The 26,418-nt window shown below is 44.0% G+C and overlaps 1 protein-coding gene across 1 annotated transcript in view; it reads right to left on the reverse strand.

Annotated features, from left to right (window-relative positions):
• Nucleotides 1-20,136, reverse strand: part of LOC147449480 (Pseudouridine synthase family protein) — a 30,155-nt gene extending 10,019 nt beyond the window's left edge. The window contains exons 1-2 of the mRNA XM_086521926.1: nt 19,989-20,136; nt 19,730-19,916 (exon numbers count right to left, since the gene is read on the reverse strand). Coding sequence (XP_086378052.1) covers nt 19,730-19,916; nt 19,989-20,019 — 218 coding nt within the window. The 5' untranslated portion in view covers nt 20,020-20,136. The remainder of the gene's footprint in view (nt 1-19,729; nt 19,917-19,988) is intronic.
• Between the last annotated feature and the right edge of the window lie 6,282 nt (nt 20,137-26,418).

The raw sequence follows: 26,418 nt of genomic DNA on the forward strand, positions 1-26,418 counted from the left end.
TTTTGAACCAAAAGCTTTTGAGTTTTAAAAGCTTTTTTTTGTAGCTGCTTTTCAGGCCAAGGGTCTTTAAATATGAGGCTAGGGCTCATTCTCTGGCATGCTTCTTGGAGAAGGTGCAGAGTCTGGAGTATCGGCTTGTACTGTGTTGATGCAATATAAAGAAATACCGAAAGGGGCGCCAAGGTTTGGGGCCAATACTCTCTGGGGTGGAATTCCGCCACTCCGTGTCACGTGTCGTCTCTCTCTCTCTCTCAGTTCAGTTGTTATTGAAGTGCTAAAAGTCTGTTCAGTCTGTTCTTTTCTATTGGCACGTGGTGCCCGCCTTGTGACAGTGATATCAGAGCATCAGGCGTGTGCTTTTCTGAAGCATACCAGTCCTACAAAAGAGAAGACATATATACCTAGATGAATCCAGGATAAGCCTAGATTCACCCTTAAAGGAAAGAGCAAGGTATAGACCCATGGTAGTCACCCACAAGACAATATAACCATCATGCATAGTATTGACTAAATACCACGACATCCCCACTAACGTCGTCAGTGCCCAATAGTGGGTGTAGAACTAGGTACTAACATATGCTCCCAAACACAACACACGCACACACACATGAGCATACATAAACACAAAGTTCAATGTACTGAGTTTCTGTCATGACTCCGGAGATCAAGGGCAGACTCGGCCATAATGAAGCCTAGCACTAAAAAGAAGCATTAAATCGAAAAAATTAGCACAAAAATGAGGTAGTTGATAGGGCATACGCACCACAAAAGATAGAAAGAATTAGCACAATATCAACTAGTCGTAACTCGGACGAAAACTTCACAATGTGAAGTCTGCATGTCCGCTATACGACTAAAAAATATACCTAGATGAATCTAGGATAAGCCCAGATTCACCCTTAGAGGAAAGTGCAAGGTATAGACCCATGGTAGTCACCCACAAGACAACATAGCTATTGGAATTTTATTCGAGGTATCTTCGCCCTCCCGACCGAGGACTTATTAGCCACTCCCACCCTTACTTCATCGTACATCGAGTGCGCTCCCGTCTTCACCGCTCATGTCTTACATGGCATAAGCCATTAAGATCACTTGCAAGAGAAGGATCCAAGATTTGTTTCAAGTCACTGTTTTTCTCAAAAGCAGTGCCATGCAAATATTGTGCACACTTCCAAGGACTTGGCAAGCTTTCAAGAAAACTTTTGCCCGAAGTTATATGGTTTCTGAAATCTTCCTTCGGAGTGCAACTTCTGGCAGAGTGGGTGTCACCAGCGTGTGACTACTATCTATCCTTTTTGCTGATTTCTTTCTTATTATTTATTCATTTTCACTTTTTGGAAACATCCCTCGGGAAATCTAACTGCCTTGCATTGCATAGCTAGTGTGGAACTGTTCAGAGGGAATCTAGGCCTGAGGGCAAGAGAGCACTAAGGTTGGACATAGACTATGGTTAGCCAAAGTGGAGTCATTGACTAGCCAAAGTGGAATCCTTTGCTACAGAGGCTACATTTCATTTCTGGGTGTGGCTGCAGTGTACAAAGGGGGTCAGATGACCTAGAAAGATACAATGGCAGCTTCTCCTAAAATTTAGGAAACTGCTATTTTGGGACCTGAAAATGTATTCGCGTCATTACCTCCGGAATGACAAGGGGAATGTAACAGACTTGGACACTCCAAGTCAAGAATCAACCGCGACAGCACCAAATAACCACTTCAAAACAAATCACAGATCACAATAGATGTACACTGGCCCGACGGAGTTCCGTGCCTAGAGATATTGGCCCCAAAGACTGGTGCCCCTTTCGGTATTTCTTTTTATATTAATCAAATCAAAGTACAACAGAGCGGTTAGGGTTTCACTCTCAGACTCTGCATCCAGATGCTCTGAGAAGTGAGGCCCTCACCACTAATTTAAAGGCTACAAGGGATGCCCAAAAGCAGAGCCCCAAAAGCTTTTAAAATAAAAAGCATCAGTTCTCTCTCTCTCTCTCTCTCTCTTAGAGAGTCTTTTTCTCTTTTTTTTATTAAAAAAAAGCAAAATTCGCGTCGCTCATCATTTTCCCCACAAAAAAAAAAAAACTTTTTAAAAGACTCCACGATTTCCGGAAATTAGGGTTTCTGGCAAAAATTAGGGTTTCTGCTGTCCGCACGTCATCACTTTGAGACATACCCCCCTCTTGAAAGCATTGTAATCGACCGCGATTACGCCTGCAAAACCGACAAAAGCCATAAACCGTCTTAGCAAACACTGACTGTTAGTACCTACGTACTAGGAACACACATCTAGCACATGTACGCAATCGACAATCACATCACACGACATCACAGGACATCACCAGACATCACAAGACATCACATGACATTCAACATTCATTCGGATCTTAGACCATGATTTATCGGCAATGTAGCTAGCAATCACATCTAGGTCCAATCGGGACCTCATCGATGTCCGATTGACTAACCCCTATTGCAACCATGTCTATTCGAGATCAATCAGACCAAAATGCTGCAGTCATTTCGGCTATCAGTTCCTGCACTCAAAAGAAGTCAAGAACAAATCAGTATCATTATCATGAATTCCATTTCATAAAGTCATCCAACAAAATACTGTCAGCTCTAAGTATCCCTGAAGCTCAAAGAGACATCAGTGACTTTAGTATCAAAATCGAGGCATCTTTTAACAAAGGAGCGGAGTAACTCCCCTCTTGTGCATCCCACTGCACCAGATCTTCGGCCAAGCTGAGTTTCTGGGTTCCGTTTGGAGTAGACTATGCTAAACCAAAACATCGAGGTAAAGTTTCACAATCCGAGGAGTATCTGCTAGGTCCTCCTCCTCCATCCACTTCGCATCAAATGCAGGAAAGTTCTTGAACTAAACCAAGAACCGCCTTCGGACTTTACCTTTCTTCGTATCATTATGTGTCAAAATCTGTTCAGGAACAAGCATCTCCTCGTTTTCTTCCACTGCGGGTTGCTCATCAGGCTCCCCATCATCAGGCACATCACCCTTAACAGGGTTCAAGAGACTCACATGCAATGCATTATGAATCCTCCAAGTATCTGGCAATTTCAATCGAAAGGAGACATCATTTATCCTTGTCAGTGATCTGGAAAGGTTCGTAGTATCCCATACTAAGCTTTGGAAAAACCCTCTCCTTTCCCTTTTTCTTTCGTAGGCGTGCCTTCTCAAAAGTAAGAGCACCCAATAATCCTCCTTCAATTTCAAGTCGCGAGACGATGGCGATCCGCTGCCTTTTTTCTGTCGTTCTTCAGACTCCTGCAAAGTCTCGGGAACCTTGGCAAAAGCCGTATCCAAATCTCGCGAATATTCATCCGCTTCAAATATCTAATCTTTCGTGCTCAGGAAGGATGGAACCTTCGCAGCACTTTCAACAATCTCACATGGTGTCTTCCCCGTAAAAGAGTGTATCGTGTTATTGTAGGCAAATTCCACCAAAGGTAAGTTCTTTTCCCATTGAGTCTTCTGATCCGAGATACAAGACTTCAATAAATCTAAAATCACTGAATTGGCAATCTCAAATTGCTCGTCAATCTGCAAGTGGAACGATGACGAGAACTGCAACTGCGTGCAAATGTTCTCCCAAATTGCCTTCCAAAACCAACTCATAAATCTAGGGTCTCTGTCGGAGAGAATCGTCTCAGACGTGTCATGTAATCGGAAAATCATCGTGATCATTCTGTGTTCTCGGGAGATCAAAAATGAAATCCATTTCAATATTTTCCCAGGGGCGGGTGGTTATGGGTAAAGGCTGTAACAATCCCTGTGCCTTATGCCTGTCAAACTTGACTTTTTGGCATACCAAGCAGCTGCGCACAAACTCTTCCACATCCTTCTTGAGGCTCCGTCAAAAGAAATATCTCTCTACCCCTTTCATGGTGGTAGCAATGCCGCGGTGACCCGTAAAAGGTGGACAGTGGCATTCAGTCATAACCTTATCCCTCAACGGCTGTGTAACGCACAACATAGTCTTTTTCATCAAGTAGCCTTCCCGAAGGGAGTATCCAGCTATTGTCTCCCCATCCCGTATCCGTGTGAAAATATCTGCAAAATCTGTATCTGTGGCATACTGATCGACCATATCCTCGAGGCTCCTATGATGTATCGCGGAAACAGCCAGAACCAACGGTTTCCGAGACAAAGCATCTGCCACCACATTCTTCTGTCCCTGCACATGGACAATCTGGAAGTGGAACTGTGACAAGATGTTCGCCTACCGCATCTGCTTTTCCGAAAGCTGCTTCTGTGACAAGAAGTAGCGCAAACTCTGATGGTCTGTAAAGACAATAAAATCCGCTCCGAGTAGGTAATGCCGCCACTGAGTAAGAGCATGGATAACCGCCAAAAGCTCTTTCTCATAGATCTGTGTTGTCATCTCCGGCCTAGAGAACAAACGGCTCTCGTAAGCTATGACATGGCCTTCTTGCATCAAGACCGTACCCAGTCTACGACCACAAGCATCACAATATACTTCAAATGACTTCTGCAAGTCCGGCAAAGTCAAATCTGGTCCTGTAGTCAATTTCTCTTTCAATGTCCGAAAGGCAGTCACCTCTGAGGGTCCCCACGAAAAAGGTACTCCGTTATGTGTCAAGGTATACAAAGGGAAAGCAACCTCTGCAAACTTTCGTATGAACCGCCTGTAGTACGAACACAATCCCAAGAAGCTTCCAACTTCATGGACATTCCTCAAATCGAGCCAATCACGGATAGTCTCTATCTTGGCCGGGTCCATTTGCACTCCTGTTGCTGACACAATGCGTCCCAAAAAGTGTATCTCTGGTAGGAAAAATTCACTTTTCTTTGCATTAATCACTAACGTGTGATCTCGTAATGCCTGAAAGACTTGAAGCAGATGATCTCTGTGTTCTGCCTCATTCTTGGAGAAAACAATGATGTCGTCAAAGAAAGTGCCAACAAATAGCCTGTACTCTCGAAAAATCCTGTCCATCATCCGGTTAAATGTCGCAGGAGCATTGGTTAAGCCAAAAGGCATCACCAAAAACTCAAATAACCCAAAAGTTGTCCGAAAAGCTGTGTTGTAGACATCTCCTGGCGCTATCCTGATCTGATGATATCCACTCTTCAAGTCAATCCTGCTAAAGCACGAGGATCCCTGTAACCTGTCGAGTATATCATCGATCCTAGGAATCGAAAATCTGTTCTTGATGGTGATTTCGTTGAGAGTGCTATAATCGATGCACATTCTCCAAGATCCGTCTTTCTTCAAAACCAACAACACTGGAGAGCAATACGGTGAAGTACTAGGCTGGACAAGACCCTTTTCCAAGAGGTCTTTCATTGGGTTCATAATCTTTTCATTCTGTACTCGGCTCACACGGTAAGGTGGCCGTTTCCGTGGCGTGCTTCTAGGTATCAGATGAATGGTTTGATCTTCAGGCCCTCTAAAAAGAACTCGGCATGAGTGTGGAGAAAAATCTTGGCGTTCTTTTGATCAGGTCAAACATATTCAACCTTTATCCATCGTTCAGTTCTCTTCCAAAAGAATGAGTAAGAAACTGAAGTTCATCAAGTACAATCTCTAAGCCCTTCATTTATCAAAGTCGCTTTCTCGGCCCGGTAGTCAACCACGGCATAGTTCTTGAGGTACCAAGGGATCCTGAGTAGAACGTCACTCGCGTGCCCTGAACACCCCTGTCATTGCAAACGAAGTTTGCCAATGCTCGGTGTAATGGCAACATCCCATCCGGGTGCCAGTCGGAACTACCTCCGCCTGTGGCGTCAGTCTGTCGGGCGTAATTCCAAATCGAGCCGCCAATTCCAAGTGAAAAGAAGTTGGCCTTGGCTCCTTCAAAAGAGCTTCCTGATCCTTCACTTTGCCCCAAAAAGCGACAAAGTTTGTACTTTCATTCATTTGATTCGGTGCAAGTCCCACGCCATGTGGTACCAGTTCTGCTTTTCTATCTGCCTTTTCTGCCACATTCCTCAGCTGCTCTCTAACTCTCAGACATGTGGTCATCTTTATCATTCTGTTCTTTCTGTGCCTTTTTAGGGCACTTCGCGAAGATATGTCCATGTTCCCAGCATCCAAAGCACTTCCCCTCTCTGATGAAGCGAGCTCTCTCCTCAGGAGTAAGCTTGGGTCGTGCATCTTTTTTCTCTTCGTTTTCTCTTTTTCTTTCTACTTTCATTCCCAGAAGTCTGTTCGGCTCGTTGTGTCATGGCCTCATCTGTGGGGTAGGTCAAACTGCCAGAGTGAATGGCAAAGCCCCGCTTCGCATGACTCAACAACTCATGAATAGAAGCTGACTTCTGTTCCAAGCAGTGATCTCGGATCTCTGTAGGTAGACCCAAGGTAACCGCTCAATCTGTTCTCTGAACGAGATCTTCTTGAATGAAGAGGCTGGTAGAAAAGAGCTCCAGAATCTTTCACAGTAAGGATTTACTGTATCACTCTTGGTCATCCGGAGATGGTTCCAAGCAGCTCGTATATCTCGCTCAAACTCTTGAGTCAACCAAGAAGAAATAAAAAGCCTCTTGAATTTCAGCCATGTAACTGGCACAGTCTTGCTTAATAGAAGCGTGGACCACCAAGTACGAGCATTCCCCTTAGTGTAAGAGGCAGTTCTCCGAATCTTGGAGTGCTCTGAATAGCGTCCTCCCGCGAAAGCGATGTCAAACTGCTGAAAAAAGACAAAGCCTTCGAAGCATTCGAGTATCCTAAAAAAGTATCAAACTTGATCAAGTGGCCACCTTCCTTAAACTCTCGGACTTTCTTGCTTTCATCTTCGAGAAAGTCATACTGGTTGGCTTTGTAAGAAATTCTTCTTGTTCGCATAAAAGTTTCCATCATCGGAATCTGAGCTGTCTGTAGACGAGTCCTCAGTAGAACTGTCAGTCTCTGGGCGAGATGTAGCCTTCTTTGCCTTTTTTCTTGCCCTTTCCGAAGCTTTGTTTCTTGCTTTGCTTTTTACCTTTTCTGTCTTCTTCGCTCGAATCTGAAGAGCTAGAAGAACTGTCAGAAGAAGAAGAAGAACTGGGTACTCCTTCAAATCGAACACGCTTCTTCTGTTTCTTTGCCTTGTCAAAAGTCGATTTACGACCCAAATATCCTGGGAAGTCAGCTCTTTTCTTCTGCTTTCTTTTGCGGTGCTTTTTGGCTTTCTTTTGCGTGTCAAAAAGCTGAGCAATCCGTGCATCAACCACGTTCTCCAGTTCCTTCTCCATATATTTTCTTGGAGGCAGAAGGTTTCTTGAGAGCGGGTTTCAGGAGTGGTGTTGTCGTTCTCTGCCACTCCACCTGTACCTCTTCCAAAGAGGTCTGGTCTGGTTCATATATTTTGCCATCTTCGGGTCCTTGGCAAAACTGAGCATCATCTTCGCTGCATCGCCGATCAATTGACGACACGTCAACTCTCTTTGCTCCGCTTGAGTAGGCCGAGGCGGGCCATACTCTTTGCCAGAATCTTCGTTGTGATTCCAGCCCGCATCTCCAGATGCAGAGAGAGTCGACTGATCATTGCCTGAAGCCATAGGTGCCGCAGAAAAAAAATTCGGGGATCGGATTTCCCGTAGAAGAGAAATCGGCCGTGCTCTGATACCACTGTAACAGACTTGGACACTCCAAGTCAAGAATCAACCGCGACAACACCAAATAACCACTTCAAAACAAATCACAGATCACAATAGATGTACACTGGCCCGGCGGAGTTCCGTGCCTAGAGATATTGGCCCCAAAGACTGGCGCCCCTTTCAGATTTCTTTTTATATTAATCAAATCAAAGTACAAGAGAGCGGTTAGGGTTTCACTCTCAGACTCTACGTCTAGATGCTCTGAGAAGTGAGGCCCTCACCACTAATTTAAAGGTTACAAGGGATGCCCAAAAGCAGAGCACCAAAAGCTTTTAAAATAAAAAGCATCAGTTCTCTCTCTGTCTTTTTCTCTTTTTTTTATTAAAAAAAAGCAAAATTCGCGTCGCTCATCATTTTCCCCACAAAAACAAAAACAAAAACAAAAAAAAAAACTTTTTAAAAGCCTCCACGATTTCCAAAAATTAGGGTTTTTGGCAGAAATTAGAGTTTGCAGGAATTTTAGGGTTTTTGGCAGAAATTAGGGTTTCTGTTGTCCGCACGTCATCACTTTGTGACAGGGAACATTTTATTACTCTGCCGTGAAGTCAACTGGGTAACCGGTCGGTAGATTTTTAGACGGCAACCCCGAAACGGAAAATGGCTTGTAAATGTGCCAAATGGCACATTTCTATGCAATTTCCTCATGCAAGAGAAGGGGGAGCTGATTTTAGAGAGGAGAAGGCTCATTTTCATGATGTGACACGTTGAGAGCTTCAATGGAGTGCTTGCTTACTTCTTATGTACAGTGCGGTGCCAGGAGTGATGCCCTGCACGCTACGCACTGCCCTCTCTCTCCCCTATGGCAGTATGTTATGCCCCTCTAGTGGGCTTTTCAATTGACCAATGTACAATTGTGTGGGTTCATGCGCGATTGCCGAGGCAAGAGCCTCTTGCACAGGTACTGGATTAGCTAGCGGCTAATCCCCCGCAGGTACAGGTGAATTCGGAGAGGTTTCACGCCAGAAATCTCGTCCGATTCAAAGGGCAAGTGGCCCTACAGGTGCGGGAGCTCGAGGTCTTGCTACGGATGCGACCAGCACGCAAAACGGAGCCCGAAACAGTGAATTACAGCCTGCTGTGTATTTTTGCAGGTTTACGGTTTTGGCCCTAAACGGACCCTAATACCCCCAGGAGGTTCGGGGACGCAAGGGGACCGTTGTACAGGTGATCTGGTGCATTTTCGGGGCAGAAAACAGAGAATTCAGCATGCTGCAGATTCTCGCCAGGTTTGGTTAAGTGTCCGAATGCGTCGGGAAAGTCATCCAATGCGTGGGGATACTGACTGTGAAGGATCCTAGTACAGTTATGCTGCCGAAATCGGGCCAAACAGTTGAAATTCAGCCAAGACTGTGCGGGGCAGCTTGTAGGGAACCACAGCTTTTATTCCCTCTGTTAAAGAATAAAGAAATACCGAAAGGGACGCCTACTTTAGGGGCCAATCTGGTGTCGGTCTTCTCATACAGGTGCAATCTAGCAGCCTGTATCCCTTTCCCCTTTGTTGTGTCTTGAAAGTACAGGTAAAGTGGGCGACAAATTAAATGGGTGAAAGCAAATAAAGTTTAAGTCTAATGTCTACCGCCCTTTTTGGATTGAACAGGCCGGTTTCAGTGGGGTATCTTGAAATGCTTGCCATGGAAACCCTAGCAGATTATAACTTGAAATTTTCTCCACATCTCTCGGTAGATGTCTCTTCACGAGCAAATGACCTTGGAGGTCCAGTGCGATTGCTATCTTGGGACTACCATCGCCGCCAAAGACACACTGTTTGTCCAAGAGCTGATAGACCATGCTGTGCTCAGCTACGACCCTATGGGATGAACCTAACCCTTTTTGGTGCAGGTTTCAGGATGGAAAGTCAGATGACTTTTCGAGCTCGATTGATGTCGAGATTGCTTTTTAAGTTTGAGTTCTGTTTGAACTTGTTAGGTGATCCTGTTTGGAATTTGCTTGAAATGGATGGTATCTGTTTTGAACCTGTTTTGGTGCCGATTTGAATTGTTTGACTCTGGTTTGATACTGTTTTCAAGGATTGGTGATTTTACTCCCGGGTGGAAAAGTGAGAAACACTATTTTGGTATTGTTTGAACCTCGGAACGACGCAGGTCGATGCCTAGGGAGCGTTTCGTTGTCTATTTGAAAACCTCGGAACGACGCAAGCCGATGCCTGAGAAGCGTTCCGTTGTAGGCTAGAAAACTTCCGAACTATGCAGGCCGATGCCTGGGGAGCGTTTGGTTGTATGCTTGAACCTCCAAGCGACGCACACTGCGATCTAGGAGCGTTTGATTGTACAGTCTTCTGAGCTCATGGCCCGGACCTTTTTAGGTTATTTGCGAGGGGAGTGACGAGGTAGTCGTTGAGTAGCTTCATACCGCAGACCGTTTGTCTCAGGGGGGTGCTCAACGGCACTGTTTATTGTGTCTTGTAACATGCATATGTAAGCATTTGTGTTGCATTGTGATATGCCAATTACTGAATATTCCTAATTGGATGAGATTGCATGGGTATGTAATTTTAGTGCATCAAGACACCCGTGGAAGATCAATACGGTCTGGGTGTGATGGCTAATTTTACTACGCCGGAATATCAAGAGTTCCGATCTGGACGAAAGGAGAAGCTAACTCCTTTATCAAAAGAGCAGAAAGGAGAAGCTAACTCCTTGATCAAAAGAGCAAAAAGGAGAAGATAACTCCTTGATCAAAGAGCAGAAAGGAGAAGTTAACTCCTTGATCAAAAGAGCAGAAAGGAGAAGCTAACTCCTTGATCAAAAGAGCCGAAAGGAGAAGCTAACTCCTTGATCAAAACAGCCGAGAGGAGAAGCTAACTCCTTGATCAAGACAACAGAAAGGAGAAGCTAACTCCTTAATAAAAAGAGCAAATCGATTGTCCCTCGGAATGTCCCTTGGAAATTTTTGAGCTAACTTAAATTGTTTTGCAGATATGTTGTAATCGCCGACGATTACTCTCTTTCAAGAAGGGGAGATGTAATAAACTGCTGACGTGTCAAAGCCTAAAGAATGGAGCCAGCTCACAGATGTGGCCGAGGAGCCTAAACCCTAAGAAGAACAAGTAACAGAAGAAGTCCTACCAACTTATGGAGACCCTGTTCGATGGAGCCCCAAGTGACATAAAGGAAGAAAATAAAGCAGGACCCGGACACACGCCAAAAACTGATAACATAGCAGATTCTTGAAAATTGCACTGGCATGATGACGTGGCAGGCTGTACGGATTTCCGCGTTTTGCACTGGCTGATGACGTGGCAGGCTATACGGATTTTCGTAAATTACACTGGCAGCTTTTGGCATTGCTTTTTGAACCAGAAGCTTTTGAGTTTTAAAAGCTTTTTACTGTAGCTGCTTTTCAGGCCAAGGGCCTTTAAATATGAGGCTAGGGCTCATTCTCTGGCATGCTTCTTGGAGAAGGTGCAGAGTCTGGAGTACCGGCTTGTACTGTGTTGATGCAATATAAAGAAATACCGAAAGGGGCGCCAAGGTTTGGGGCCAATACACTCTGGGATGGAATTCCGCCACTCCGTGTCGCGTGTCGTCTCTCTCTCTCTCAGTTCAGTTGCTATTGAAGTGCTAAAAGTCTGTTCAGTCTGTTCTGTTCTATTGGCACATGGTGCCCGCCTTGTGACAGTTAACCGGCTAATTATCAATTTCAACTTGCGGTAATGCATCATGAGGCTCTTTTACAACATCAATGGGTGGCACGAAAGGCTGAAATCTGACTGTTTTCTTGTCAGCATCAAATTTTGTAGCATTTTAAAGCAATTTTGCCTCATTGAACACTACATCTCGACTGTGAATTACCTTTCTAAATTGAGGTAACCACACTCTATAGCCCATTTCACCTTCTTCCCCATAACCTAAAAAGACTCCTTTAATGGCCTTCATATCAAGATTTGTGTCATTGCGCACATGAACAAAAGCTTCGCAGCCAAATACTCTCAAATGATCATAAGAGGTAGGTTTGCCAGACCAAATCTCCTCTGGAATGTCATTCTTCAACGTACTATTCGGAGAGTGATTGCAAATATGAACTACAGTTTTCAATGCCTCCCCCCAAAACTCTTGGGAAAGATTAGCGGTGGACAACATGCAACGCACTCTCTCACATAAAGTACGGTTGTACCTCTCAGACACACCATTAGAGGACGGATTATAAGGGGTTGTCACCTTTAATCCCATTATCATCACAAAAACACTGAAATTCAGAAGATACATATTCTCCTCCATTGTCCGACCTAAGACATTTAAGCACTCTTTTGAGTAGTGACAAAAGCATGAAACTTCTTACAAGCATTTAAAGTCTCACTCTTACTTTTCAAGAAATGCACCCATCCTTTCCTAGTACAGTCATCAATGAATATAACAAAATACAATGCACCACCAAAAGACTTAAAGCATAGTGCATACATCGGAGCGAATAAGATCAAGAGGATTAGCTTTGCGAGAGACACCAGAGTAATAAGAAAATTTTATTTTGCTTTCCATAAAGACAATCGTTACAAAATCCAAGTTTTTGCCTCTTACATCAAGCCTCTTCAGAGAGGAAAGCACATCAATACCCCTTTGGCTCATATGGCCAAGTCTCTTATGCCACAATTTCGTATGTGAAGCAACTTCAGCAACAGCAAGAAACTTGCCAAGCAAAGCTTTACATCGAAGATAGTACAAAGTATCTCTTTTAAACCCTTTTGCAACAAGCATAGAGCCCTTAAGCAACTTCCATGAACCCCCAACAAAGATGGTAGTAAAACCATGTGCATCTAACTGGCCAACAGATAGCAAACTTTTCTTAATGCCTAGTACGAACATGATACCATTCAATACAAGCTCTTGACCATTATTAAGAGCCAAGCGCATGGTACCCATTCCCTCAATATTCAAGTAAAATTATCACCAAGGTACACCTTGACATAATTGCCTGCAGCATATGTAGCAAAACACTCCAAAGATGGAGTCACATGGAAAGAGGCACCAGATGTAACAAACTTGGACACTCCAAGTCAAGATTCTACCGTGACACGATAGGAATTCACTTCAAAACTGTTCACAGTTCACAATTGATTCGACACGCCCCGGCGGAGTTCCGTGCCTAGAGATATTGGCCCCAAAGACTAGCGCCCCTTTCGGTATTTCTTTTTGTATTAATCTGCAACTCAAAGTACAAGGGAGTGGGAGGGTCTCACTCTCAGACTCTGCGTCCAGATGCTTTGAGAAGTGGGAGCCCAAGCCACACTTATAAAGGTTTACAAGGGATGCCAAAAGCAGAGCCCCAAAAGCTGCACATTAAAAGCATTCTCAAATAAAGCAACTTTTAAAAATAAAGCTCTTTCTCTCTCTAAAGCTTGCGAAGAAATTAAGGCAACAATTGCTAAGATTTCCAGCCTGATTTTGCGTAGAAAAAGCAGCCCCACATTGCCGTGAAATGCGCCGCAAAACACGGAGGGTCTATACGACAGTGCCACGTCAGCATTCAACGGATTTTTTGGGCATGTCATCCAACCGGGGAGGGAATGTGCGCGCTCTGCTTCCCCAATGTCCAAGGCCATGCCACGTCACCCATTTGTGGCATAACCCCCCTCTTGAAAGCATTGTAATCGCCCTCGATTACGCCTGCAAAACAGACAGAAGCCATAAACTCTTTTAGCAGACACTGACTGTTAGTACCGACGCACTAGGAACACACATCTAGCACATGTACCAATCGACAGTCATATCACAGGACATCACTTGACATCGCAAGACATCACATGACAAATGACATTCAAAATTCATTCGAATCTTAGACCATGATTAATCGGCTACGTATTTAGCAATCGCATCTAGATCCACTCGGGACCTCATAGATGCCCGATTGACTAATCCTTATTGCAATCACGTCTATCGAGATCGTTCAGACCGAAATGCTACAGTCATTTCGCCTATCAGTTCCTGCACTTAAACAAGTCAAGAACAAATGGACCAAGAGCTGATGGACCATGCTGTGCTCGGCTACGACCTTATGGAAGAAACCTAACCCTAATTTTTGGTGCAGGTTTCAGGTTGGAAAGTCAGTCGACTTTTCGAGCTCGATTGATGTCGAGATTGCTTTTTAAGTTTGAGTTCTGTTTGAGCTTGTTTGGTGATCCTATTTGGAATTTGTTTGAAATGGATGGTATCTGTTTTGAACCTGTTTTGGTGCCGATTTGAATTGTTTGACTCTGGTTTGATACTGGTTTCAATGATTGGTGATTTTACTCCTGGGTGGAGAAGTGAGAAATACTGTTTTGGTATTGTTTGAACCTTGGAACGACGCAGGCCGATGCCTGGGGTGCGTTTCGTTGTATGTTTGAAAACCTCCAAACGACGCAGGCCGATGCCTGGGGAGCGTTTGGTTGTATGCTTGTAAAATAATTGTTGGTGTGACTCCCGGCCCGGACCTGGATGGTTATGCAGGAGGAGTATTAAGAAGTCCGAGCAGTGGTTACTCTCAGCACCTCCAAACGACGCAGGCTACGGTCTGGGGGGCGTTTGGTTGTAAAAGGCCTCTATATCTCCCGGCCCGGACCTTTTTAGGTTATGCGGGAGGAGTGATGAGGGAGTCGTTGAATATCTCCCGGCCCGGACCTTGTTAGGTTATGCAGGAGGAGTGTTCATCGGCGGCTTTATGTTTCTATGTCTTGTAACATACGTATGTGAGCATTTGTGTTGCATTGTGATGTGCCAAACACTGAATATTCCTAATTGGATGAGATTGCCTGGGTATGTAATTTTAGTGCATCAAGACACCCGTGGAAGATCAGTACGGTCTGGGTGTGATGGCTAATTTTACTACGCCGGAATATCAAGAGTTCCGATCTGGACGAAAGGAGAAGCTAACTCCTTGATCAAAACAGCCGATAGGAGCAGCTAACTCCTTGATCAAAAGAGCAGAAAGGAGAAGCTAACTCCTTAATAAAAAGAGCAAACTGATTGTCCCTCGGAATGTCCCTCAGAAATTTTGAGCTAACTTGAGTTGTTTTGCAGATATGCTGTAATCGCGGACGATTACTCTCTTTCAAGAAGGGGAGATGTAACAACCTGCTGACGTGTCGAAGCCTAAAAAATGGAGCCAACTTACAGATGCCGGCCGAGGGGCCTAAACCCTAAGAAGAACAAGCAGCAGAAGAAGTGTCACAAAGTGAGGACGTGGTTGCCCGAGTGCAAAAAACCCTAACCCTAATTTCTGCCAGAAACCCTAATTCTGAAAACCCTAATTCTGAAAACCCTAATTCTGGAAACCCTAATTCTGGAAACCCTAATTCTGGAAACCCTAACCCTAAAACCTGCAAACCCCAATTTCTGCCAGAAACCCTAACTGCTGAAACCCTAATTCTGGAAACCCTAACCCTAAAACCTGCAAACCTTAATTCTGCTGCCAAAAACCCTAAAACTGTAGAAACCCTAACCCTAACCCTAAGGACAGATTTCTGCGTTTTGCGTTGTCTAATGACGTGGCAGGCTGTACGGATTTCCGTGATTTACGCTGGCAGTTTTTGGCTTTGCTTTTGAACCAGAAGCTTTTGAGTTTTAAAAGCTTTTTACTATAACTGCTTTTCAGGCCAAGGGCCTTTAAATATGAGGCTAGGGCTCATTCTCTGGCATGCTTCCTGGAGAAGGTGCAGAGTCTGGAGTACCGGCTTGTACTTTGATGATGCAATGTAAAGAAATACCGAAAGGGGCGCCAAGGTTTGGGGCCAATACTCTCTTGGGTGGAATTCCGCCACTCCGTCTCTCTCTCTCTCTCTCTCTCTCTCTCTCTCTCAGTTCAGTTGTTATTGAAGTGCTAAAAGTCTGTTCAGTCTGTTCTTTTCTATTGGCACGTGGTGCCCGCCTTGCGACAATGTCGATCTGTTGCCTTTTTCTGAGTTTTCTGCAAAGCATTCCGAACTGCATTAACTTGGACACTCCAAGTCAAAATTCTACTGCGACACGACAAGTTTTCACTTCAAAACATTCACAATTCACAATTCACAATTGATTCGACACGGCCCGGCGGAGTTCCATGCCTAGAGATATTGGCCTCAAAGACTGGCACCCCTTTCGGTATTTCTTTTTGTATTAAACTGCAACTCAAAGTACAAGGGAGTGGGAGGGTCTCACTCTCAGACTCTGCGTCCTGATGCTCTGAGAAGTGGGAACCCACGCCACACTTATAAAGGTTTACAAGGGATGCCAAAAGCAGAGCCCCAAAAGCTACCCATTAAAAGCATTCTCAAATAAAGCAACTTTTAAAAATACATCTCTCTCAAGCTTGCGTGGAAATTAAGGCAACAATTACATACGATTTCCAGCCTAATTTTGCGTAAAAAAATGCAGTCCCACACTGCCGTGAATGCGTCGCAAAACACGGAGGGTCCGTACGACAGTGCCACGTTAGCATTCAGCGAATTTTCTGAGCATGTCATCCAGCCGGGGAGGTTGTGTGTACTCTGTTGCCCCAATGTCTAGGGCCATGCCATGCCACGTCACCCATTTGTGACACCAGAATCTACTATCCAAGACTGAGATAGGCCATCATTAGCACTAAGCAAATGCATCAATGACATCTTTCTTCGAGATAAGCATGTCTTCTCCATTAGCTATCATCAAATCTGAGGGGCATGAAGCCGCAACCAAAATTTTCTCAACGTCTGACAACTCCTCAATGACCACACTAGAGGATACATTTGCATTTTCAGCATCCTTAAGAGGAATCACCTGCTGATTTTTACCCCTTCTTCTCATCTTTCTTCTTCTTCTCTTGCGCTTCTTTCTTCCTATATTGCTCTATCTTGAAATACCTGCAATCGGGTTTCTTGTGACCCTTTCTGCCACATTGATAGCAAGTGACATCCTTATCCTTTGTCTTGCTCTTAGTTCTATTTTGAGTTCTGTTGCCCGCATCACGCTTTTGATTTCTACCTCTTGCATTGTAGGCAGAACTGCCACCTTCCCCACTAGACTTGCGTCTAATCTCTTCATTAAGAATAGACCCTCTCACACCGTCATACGTAAGGCTGAGACTGTTACTCAAGGAGACAACCAATGTTATCCAAGTATCTGGCAAAGTCATAAGCAAGAAAATAGCTTTCAGCTTATCATCAAATTGCTGAAGTCCACTGTCCTGCAACTGACTCAACACACCTGTAAAAGCACTCAAATACTCAGAAGCTGACTTCGAGTCATCAAGCTACATATTCACCAACTTTCGTATCAAATGCACCTGGTTCATAGGCGTGGTGTTCTCATAATTGGCCTTTAGCTTTTGCCATATTGCATAAGCAGAGTCCAAACGTTGATGTCCGTCAAAATGTCATCATTGATAGCCATTTTGATGTAGGCCATGGCCTTCTTATTCAACCTGGCCCACTAAGTCAAACAAACCTTGCGGCTTGTTCTCTTCCAATGTATCTTCACAATCCTTTAAGAAAAGGATACCTTACATGCGTTCTTGCCAGAGGTCGAAGCCTTGACCATCGAACCGTTTGATTTCCATCAAACTTTTAGTGTCAGATGCGGAAGAGATAGAAGCCATCTTAGCTGAACCACAAGTGTGTATACAAGAGAGATTCAATAGGCTGAAAATTTCAGCAAATAGGAGCAAGCACAAGACTTTGCATACGATACATCACAATTTCTTTACATGAAACTGTCCTAATCTGAATTTTCAGCTGAATATGCGATTTAAATCACCTATACTCAGCTTTTCACTCAAATCCTCGCATCAAACATCAATACATGTGATCCCACAAATTTGGTACACCTGTGTATTGCTTTTTAACCTGTAAATTACCTGTTTTGACCTATTGACCCCAGAAGCGAGGGGCTTCGCGATGGAAGTGAAAATTGTCACAGGAGAGCAAATTTAACTTGATGTCCAGCAGACTGCGCAGGTCCTATTTTGAACCCTGGAGCTCTGTTACCAGTTGAAAGCGTGAAGGAGAGGCTACCGGGTGACGCGCGAGGTGAAGGAGTGCAAGATTAATGCAAACGTAGCCAGGCGTGAGTGCAGAAGAAGCATGGCACTGCAAATCGATAGTGGAGAGAAAGAGAGAGAGAGAGAGGCTCGTACGTTTTTGGGAAAACTCACAAGTATTGAGTTGTTGGTTTTCCACTTTTATTATAAGTGATCTTTAAAAAATGTGTCCAGGTTCAAAGTATAAAAATGTACATAAAGTGTACATGAGGGGTTATTTAGGGCCTTTAACCCAACACCCATTTCCGGTACCGTTACCATTTTTATTTTCATTCCTATTTACCTACTTCCCATAACTATGCTTACACGTGTGTTTCTACGTCCTTGGACGCTAACCCGGCTAGGGAGTGTTAGTGCTCCCCAAGAATGCATTTTGTGGCTGTCCCCGGACTGAGGTAGTTTTTTCATGTCAGCTTATTTCTAGCCACATGTAGCCTAGGTTTTGGCTCTATCCATGGCCTCGTATCCAACAACGGCTAGGGAAATTTATCCTCATTGGTCTCATGTGCCCCCGTGCCCTTGGCACCTATATTCTACATAATTTTCTCATTCCCGTGTGGTGGGGGTTGGGATTTTGGGTCGGGGGCAGCATGGGAGGGACCTATATATGTGGGACCAAGGGAGGGTACATGATGGATGTGATGCAACCAAATAGGCCGCCCCTTGTCGGTAACCTTTGGCCATGGTCAAGCAGCTTCATGGGAGGACCTGGAAGATAGCTGCCATGAAGCAGCCTTCATGGCAACTATCTTCCATCAGAGGAGTCCCTCTTCATGGGGGATGGGCAGCCGCTTGCAGATCCCTAGCGTTTTCGCCTCGGGGTCATGCACTGGCAAAGCATCACATTAGAGGTGCGGATTGTGCACAGTGCACCTCGGCAACATGCTATGAGAGCACACGTTACCTCCTGGCAAGAGAACAGACCTAGAGGGAGAAAGAAATGGCTCATCTCTGCCTTGGTATTTAGCTGCCCTCTACTAAGATGATATTTTATGGACATTTTAATGGATCGTGGGCTGCAGATTGAGGTCATGGCATATGAGGCTGGCTATAGATCGCGTGCCCAAGATTGGGCTAGCAGACATGGAGGCCAGAGGGCATCTTCTGATACGCTGCGCAAATAGGGCGGAGGACAAGATCATGGATAGCAGCTACCCCCTGCCCAAGCTCGGGCGGAGGGACGCTGCTGCTGCAAAGTCGCTTAATTTTGGAAAATATATTGCAACTGGTGTGTAATGCATGCCCGCCCGTTGCCAAAAGTGACGGGCAGGCATGTATTCAGTATGTATCCAGCCTGAGATCCAGCATTTTGACAAACTCTCTCTCTCTCTCTCTCTCTCTCTCTCTCTCTCTCTCTCTCTCTCTCTCTCTCTCTCTCTCTCTCTCTCTCTCTCTCTCTTTTCTCTATAGGATTCTCTCTCCTCTACTGCCAGCAATCTCTCTCCACTCTTATGACCCTATCACTGTCTTCCAGCCTTTTCTGTTTTGCAGGGCTGTAGACAAGAAGGCCGAGGGGCACCCTGATGAAGATCCATCTGTATTGCATCACCAGTTGCAGATCGTTCATAATATAATTCGCTTTTTATGCTGCCACTTTCGCGGAGGCAAGGCAAAAGTTCATGTGGCAGAAAAAGAAGCTCAGTGTTTGGTATGAATCACACTCTAATGTGCTTTAAGATTCTTTGTCTATCACATAGCAGTTGTTTTTGAAGATCTACAGTTGCTCCTAACCCCTTCTCCGGAAGCCAAACTGTTTCGAATCATTGACCATTTTGAAACGCCTACTATTTGCAATGACAAATTTGTGCCAATGAGAAAGTACCATCTCACAACGTAGACAACCTTTCTAGAAGAAAAGAAATAAATGTGAGAATTTGTATGCTCTTCCTGCCCAGTTCCACTAAGCAGTACAAACACCCATAACTTAAGTGTAACCAACCAAACCGAGTTGAACCTATAAATGTGAAGGGCATGAGCATATTGAGTCGTTCTGGATGTACAAACGCATACAGACTTGTCATGTGTGGTGTGTGCGCGTGAGCACACAGTAATGATACAATTCCAGCTGCTCTTAAGATCGCATGCCTGCTGGGTTACATGCAAAAGTTGCAAACTGACAAGAAGAAAAGAAACCTGTATGCGATTTTGTCTTCCGGCGATAGAACAAGGCAGTTCTTGGCACTCTTCTCTTGGAGCTCCGCACGTGCTTCTTTGCGAAGCAAGCCACGTCGCCTGACCTGCACCACACTCCAGCCAGGATATGCCTTTGCACTCTTGTCACAGGTAAGTAGAGAGTTTGGTGCCAGCCTCAGCGGTGTTCCTGAGAAGCATGGAGAAGCCTTCAGACCGTCCCTTTTGGACAGAAGTAATGCCTTGCGTTCAAAGTGCGTACCTGATGCTCGCCATAGCTTGAAAACCTGCATCGTTGTGTTAAAACCCTTCCCACTAACGATAGAATGATAATATGGCCTAGCGGTGAAGGCAAGCGTGCCCACTAAGGTTCACCGTTCCTTGTCTTCGGGTCTGAGATTATCTTCTTTAGAGATGACTTGATACCACTTTAGAAGACTTGGACACTCCAAGTCAAGAATCAACCGCTAGAGCACCAAATAACCACTTCAAAACAATTCACAGATCACAATAAATTTGCATTGGCCCAACGGAGTTCCGTGCCTCTAGAGATATTGGCCCCAAAGACTGGCCCTTTTCGGTATTTCTTTTTATATTAATCAGATCAAAGTACAAGAGTGTGGCTAGGGTTTCACTCTCAGACTCTGCGTCCAGATGCTCTGAGAAGTGAATCCCTCTCCACATATTTAGAAGTACAAGGGATGCCCAAAAGCAGAGCCCCAAAAGCTTTTAAAAATAGAAAGCATCAGTTCTCTCTCTCTCTCTCTCTCTCTCTCTCTCTCTCTCTCTCTCTCTCTCTCTGAGAGTATCCTTTTTTTTTTTAAAAGCAGGTTCTCTCTCTCTCTCATGGCGTGAAGCCCAAAAAGCAACGTCCAAAAGCTGTCAACGCAATTTGCGGCGCAAATTGACTTGATCCTCGGAGGGAGTAGCTTGGTGGGCGTTACTATAGATCCTAACAGGACATACGCAAATTGACACTGAAGTAAACAAAGTACAAAGCGCATTGATGAATTTTCAAAAAAGGAGTTGCATGCATGAGATGATTGATTACCTCTATAACTGTTTGTAAATAATCCAATTTCATGGCATTGATGAATTTTACAAAAAGAATTGCATGTGTAGTTATTACTTTAAACCAAGCGCAGCAAATTTTCTCTTATTTCTCATAGGACCAGAGAGAGAGAGAGAGAGAGAGAGAGTACTACGTGTTGTCACAATTGGAGGGAGCAAGGCTTCTTGGCTATCAATCACAAAACCTAGTGCAGAACATACTTGAGGACAAAAACGTTGGGATAAAGGGATTTTCCTCGTACTACAACATTGTTAGAAGATGAAATATATAAGATGCATTGCCAAACAAGGACGTACGTAGATTCACATCAACCACGTAGAAATAAAGTAAACATATACATAACACATTGAATACTGTAATACATAACTTGAACTGCCAAACTGTGAGAAACGAAGTACGTGTCTATCTGAATATAAAGATTCAGTGATCGAAATTGAGCATGTACTAGTGAGGAAAACATATGGCTAAACTAAACTCAAGGGAGCATTGACAAACTCAGAAAGCATAAGTTGAACTATAGTACTAACCTGGTAATCGTGTACGGGTGTTGTCCAATTGTGCAAGCTAGAGGACAATGTTTGAATCAAGCTACATAAAAGCCATGTGAATAGTTAAACATTTCGTCTTGCAGTTAGGCACAAAGTGAAAATGTTGAATATACAATGCTTAGTCATGCAAATGTGCCATACAAAAGTATGGTGGAGAGTTGGCATTGTGGTCTCTCCAAAAATTATAAGAAACGGAAGCCGTGCCCTGCCCTGTAGCGTCTATGTGTTGCACCAAGCAAACACATAGTCATGGGGAGTTGGATGCGGAAAACAAACCTTGCAGTGTTGTCCAGTTGGAGTCGTGCTTTTGCAATTGAAACGTCCAATGTTGTGAATATAAGTTTATCCTACTAGACACAAAACATGCATTAAGTTAAATATAGGAGATGTAGCATATTGATCAAGCTATGACTTATGCCATCGTGTTGACTATGGCATTCCACCGCTTTGATAGCGTGCCTCCTCCTACTCATGTTCCTTCACCTTTTTGCCGAAAGCTTTGACGTGTCTCCTCCTCTTGTTATGGTTGTTGCTGACTCCTCGCTCTCATCCTTACACCGTGTTGCTTAGCAGCCCCCTGCTAGGCTCGCCTTCCATCTTCTCAACGATGCTTTTTGAAACAAGACAGAAAGAGCACGGTGCCCAGCATGACGTCTTTTCTTTTTTTAAATTTGAAGCACATGCCATGTGGTCGCTTCTGTGACCAGATAGAGGAAAAAGAGCCTTTGGCTCACCAAGTAACCAGGCCGGTCTTTTAACTGTTATTCTCTTTAATCTATTCCTGTTTTCTCAGGAAAAAAAACACCAGGCCGTTCTAGTGTGTACCCAAATCACCAGATTTTTCTACCTTAATCAAGTCTAAGAACCTTTGGGTGTTTAAAGCTGAATTGGTTGTGGCTCATTTTGATGATGTTGTGCGTCCCAGCACCGAGCTCATCCATGTTGTAGAAGCTAAGAGAGGCACAACATGTATAGATAAAGAGTGGCACCTGTAGAGATTATGGAGGGAAGGTTAGAAATCCATTCATGGTAATGGCATACTAATCACAATGTGAATTAGACAAGGGAGATAGAGACGCAGTAAAATGTACATACAAAACTAGATTGATTGAGCATGATACTATTATGAAGTGTGTGCAAAAGAGCTCATTATATAGAGCTAGTGCAAGCTTCTTATCTAGCATCATTGATGACGTCATACCTTGGGTTCCTTTTCCACATGTGACCACATGTTTCTTTGCCACCTATGCATCACATGTTTCTATGCCACCTATGTATCCCAGTAGGATAGAGGAGATACACACCATCATAGGACGAAGTCCACTATTCCCAACAACCCCCCTCTTGGGGTTTGGACTGTGATAATAGAAAACAGCTACGCCAATTCAAGTTGATCATCATCCCCAATCCAAGAGACCATCTCCAGCCAAGGAGACCACTGATGATAAAAACTCCAATCCAAGAGCACAACTCCAATCGAGGAGCACCACACGGCTCTAGTCCAAGAGTCTGCAGAAAAAGTTTCATTCCCATAGTTTGATTTGTTTGTCCTCCTCTACTCCTACTCCTTCGTCTTTCAACTTTGCTACATGCACCATCTTAGTGCTATTGTTGCCATGGTTGTTGCTATAGCCTTCTCATGTGCTTTGTTGAATGGAAATGCAATGCTAAATAGCAATAATGCAAGATAAAAAACTAGTGCTAATCCTCCTCCCCTCGAAGGTAAATCTCCCCTCTGATTTGTCTTCTCACCATTCATTCTGCTTTGGAGTGGTCTTTGCACTTGGAGACTCTCCAAGGCCAATGTCAAAACTCCATACAAGAGCACAAACTCAGCTATGATATACATCTCAATTTGGTGCACAATTGGGTACATGTTTGTTGGATTCCTTAGTGCTATGTGGAAAAGATAGAGATTGAGAGAGAATTTATTTATTTTCTTTTGATTTTCTATGCAAAGTACCTCTTCACTCGGAAGTGAAGTCACACTCCACTAGGTAGAGAAGGTGACAATGTTGTCTGTGCCTTTGCTTGAATTTTTGAAGCTCGGTGCTTTTTCGGGCTTTGAAGTTCGAGATGCAAAGCTTTTTTAGCTTTGGAGCTTGAAGTGTTTTGATGTGTTTGAATCTTTGAGCACTCCTTCTGCATCTTGATCCTCTTTAAAGTCAAGGTGCTTGAAGCTGGTGTGAGCTTACTCTTACATTGTCATCGATGTCGCTAATCGGTAATTGGAGAGAGGACGGGTCATGTGTGTACACGGATGTTGGTGTTCAAATGCAAAAAAAAAAAAAAAAAAAACGCTCGAAATGGCCTATTTTGATTGAATGCATTACTTCAACAGTGCAATTTGGCATCTATGTCGACCAAGGCAATATCAAGCATGACTTTTAATTTTTTTTATTTTTTTCAAAATTATGCCCTCATCGAGCATCCCCTGCTGTTTGATTTGAATGCAATGTGTGAACCACACCTTGAGAGAGAGGGGGGGGGGGGGGGGGGGGGGGGGGGGGGGGGGGGGGGGATTGATTTTCTGCTCTACTTGAGTCCCCTTTAGCTTCCCCAATTCCTGCTCGACGTTCACCACGCTGCTCAAATTGGTGAAATTTTAGCGTTGCTTGCTTGCCCACCACCTATTGCTCCCGACTTGTTTTCTACAGCGAGCGCCCTGCTTGCTCAACTGCAATTTCGGTTGCAATCACCCGATCTGCTGATCTGAAGTGTGTGTATGTACACACACTGGCCGATCTGGCTGCTTCACACACTGCCAATTTCTCTAGCTTGCTTTGCAGCTTCTGCTTGACTCAAGTTGCACTCTGCAATTTCCTTCTCACTCTTGCTCTTTCTCCCTCTTATCTTCACTCTGTAGCGTTATCAAAAGCCCCTTTTGCTTGGCTCAATTTGTTGCTCGTTTTGCAATGTTGTTGGATTCGAGCACTGTTACAAAGTGTGTGTGTGTGTGTGTGTGTGTGTGTGTGTGTGTGTGTGTGTGTGTGTGTGTGTGTGTGTGTGTGTGTGTGTGTGTGTGTGTGTGTGTGTGTGTGTGTGTGTGTGTGTACACAAACAACCACATAAAATTATCCAAAGTTGTAGCGTTGTGTTGCTTCCAAAATGCGCTCACTTTTGCTCTAATTTTTTGTGCTATTAAGTTCCAATGCTACCATAAGGCAAACTAACCAGTAGTGGCATATTTGATGCTCTCCTTAAGGTCTAGAGGATGTTTTGTAGCACACTATCCAATCCCTACAAATTCCCCAATTCAACAGGGCTTCAATATCACCTCCAAAAAGCATTGTTCATATGCAGATCTGCTGCCTAATTCCTTACTTCATCACTTGCTTGTTGCTCTTACGGAGTTGGCCTTCAAAATCACCTGCTCAATTTTTCTTCCAATTCTCCTACAAATATCCCCTCCAAGCCAAGCTCCAATTTTCATGCAGATCCTGAGCACGTCGTCCAGATCAGGTGCGAGGTGAGAGAGAGGGCGATGAGCTGCATAGGGAGCATGGGATTGAGGGAGTTCCTTCAAGCTTCCATGCTTGATTTTGGAAGAGTTGCACACACAGGGAGCTTCGAGCTCTGAGATGTGCCCCGATCCCTATCGGATGCTCGTCAAGAAATTGCTCCGATCCAAGGCTTATCCAAGGCTTAAAGAGCATCGTCAATCACCGTAGCTTTGACACCAATTGTAGAGATTATAAAGGGAAGCTTAGAGATCCATTCATGGTAATGGCATACTAATTGCGATGTGAATTAGACAAGGGAGATAGAGACACAGTAGAATGTATATACGTTACTAAATTGATTGATCATCATACTATTATGAAGTGTGTACAAAAGATCTCATTATATAGAGCTAGTGCAAGCTTCTTATATGGCATCATTGATGACATCATACCTTGGGTTCCTTTTCCGCATGTCACATGTTTCTTTGCCACCTATGTATCTCAGTAGGATAGAGGAAATACACACCATCATAGGACGAAGCCCACAAATTCCCAACAACCCTCCTCTTGGGGTTTGGACTATGATAATAGAAAACAGCTACGCCAGTCTAGGATGATCATCATCCCCAATCCAAGAGACCATCTCTAGCGCAGGAGACCATTGATGATAAACACTCCAATCCAAGAGCACAACTCCAATCGAGGAGTTCACCACACAGCTCTAGTCCAAGAGTTTGCAGAAAAACTTTCCATAGTTTGATTTGTTTGTCCTTCTCTACTCCTACTCCTTCGTCTCTCAACTTTGCTACATGCACCATCTTGGTGCTATTGTTGCCATGGTTGTTGTTATAGCCTTCTCATGAGCTTTATTGAATGGAAATGCAATGCTAAATAACACTAATGCAAGATAAAAAAACTGATGCTAATCATCCTCCCCTTGAAGGAAAATATGCCGTCTGGTTTGTCTTCTCACCATTCACTCTGCTTTGAAGTGGTCTTTGCACTTGGAGACTCTCCAAGGCCAATGTCAAAACTCCGTACAAGAGCACAAACTCAGCTATAACATACATCTCAATTTTGTGCACAATTGGGTACATGTTTGTTGGATTCCTTAGTGCTATGTGGAAAAGAGAGAGACTGAGAGTGAATTTATTTATTTATTTTCTTTTGATTTTCTATGCGAAATACCTCTTCACTCAGAAGTGAAGTCAGCCTCACTAGGTAGAAAAGATGACAATGATGCATTTGCCTTTGCTTGAATGTTTGAAGCTCGATGCTTTTTTGGGCTTTGAAGTTTGAGATGCAACGGTTTTTTTTAGCTTTGGAGCTTTTAGTCTTTTTATGTTTTTGAAGCTTTGAGCACTCCTTTTGCATCTCGATCCTATTTAAAGTCAAGGTGCTTGAAGCTGGTGTGACGCTTACTCTTACTTTGTCATCGATGTCGCTAATCAGTAACCGGAGAGAGGACAGGTCGTGTGTGTACACGGATGTTGGTTTTTGGATGCAAAAAAAGAAAGCACACTCAAGATGGACTATTTCGGCTTCAATGCATTACTTCAGCAGTGCAATTTGGCATCTATGTCGACCAAGGCAATATCAAGCATGACTTTTTTTATTAAAAAAGTTATT

Source organism: Adiantum capillus-veneris, chromosome 10, assembly GCF_014529385.1.
Source record: "Adiantum capillus-veneris isolate H3 chromosome 10, ASM1452938v2, whole genome shotgun sequence".
NCBI classification, from domain to species: domain Eukaryota; kingdom Viridiplantae; phylum Streptophyta; class Polypodiopsida; order Polypodiales; family Pteridaceae; genus Adiantum; species Adiantum capillus-veneris.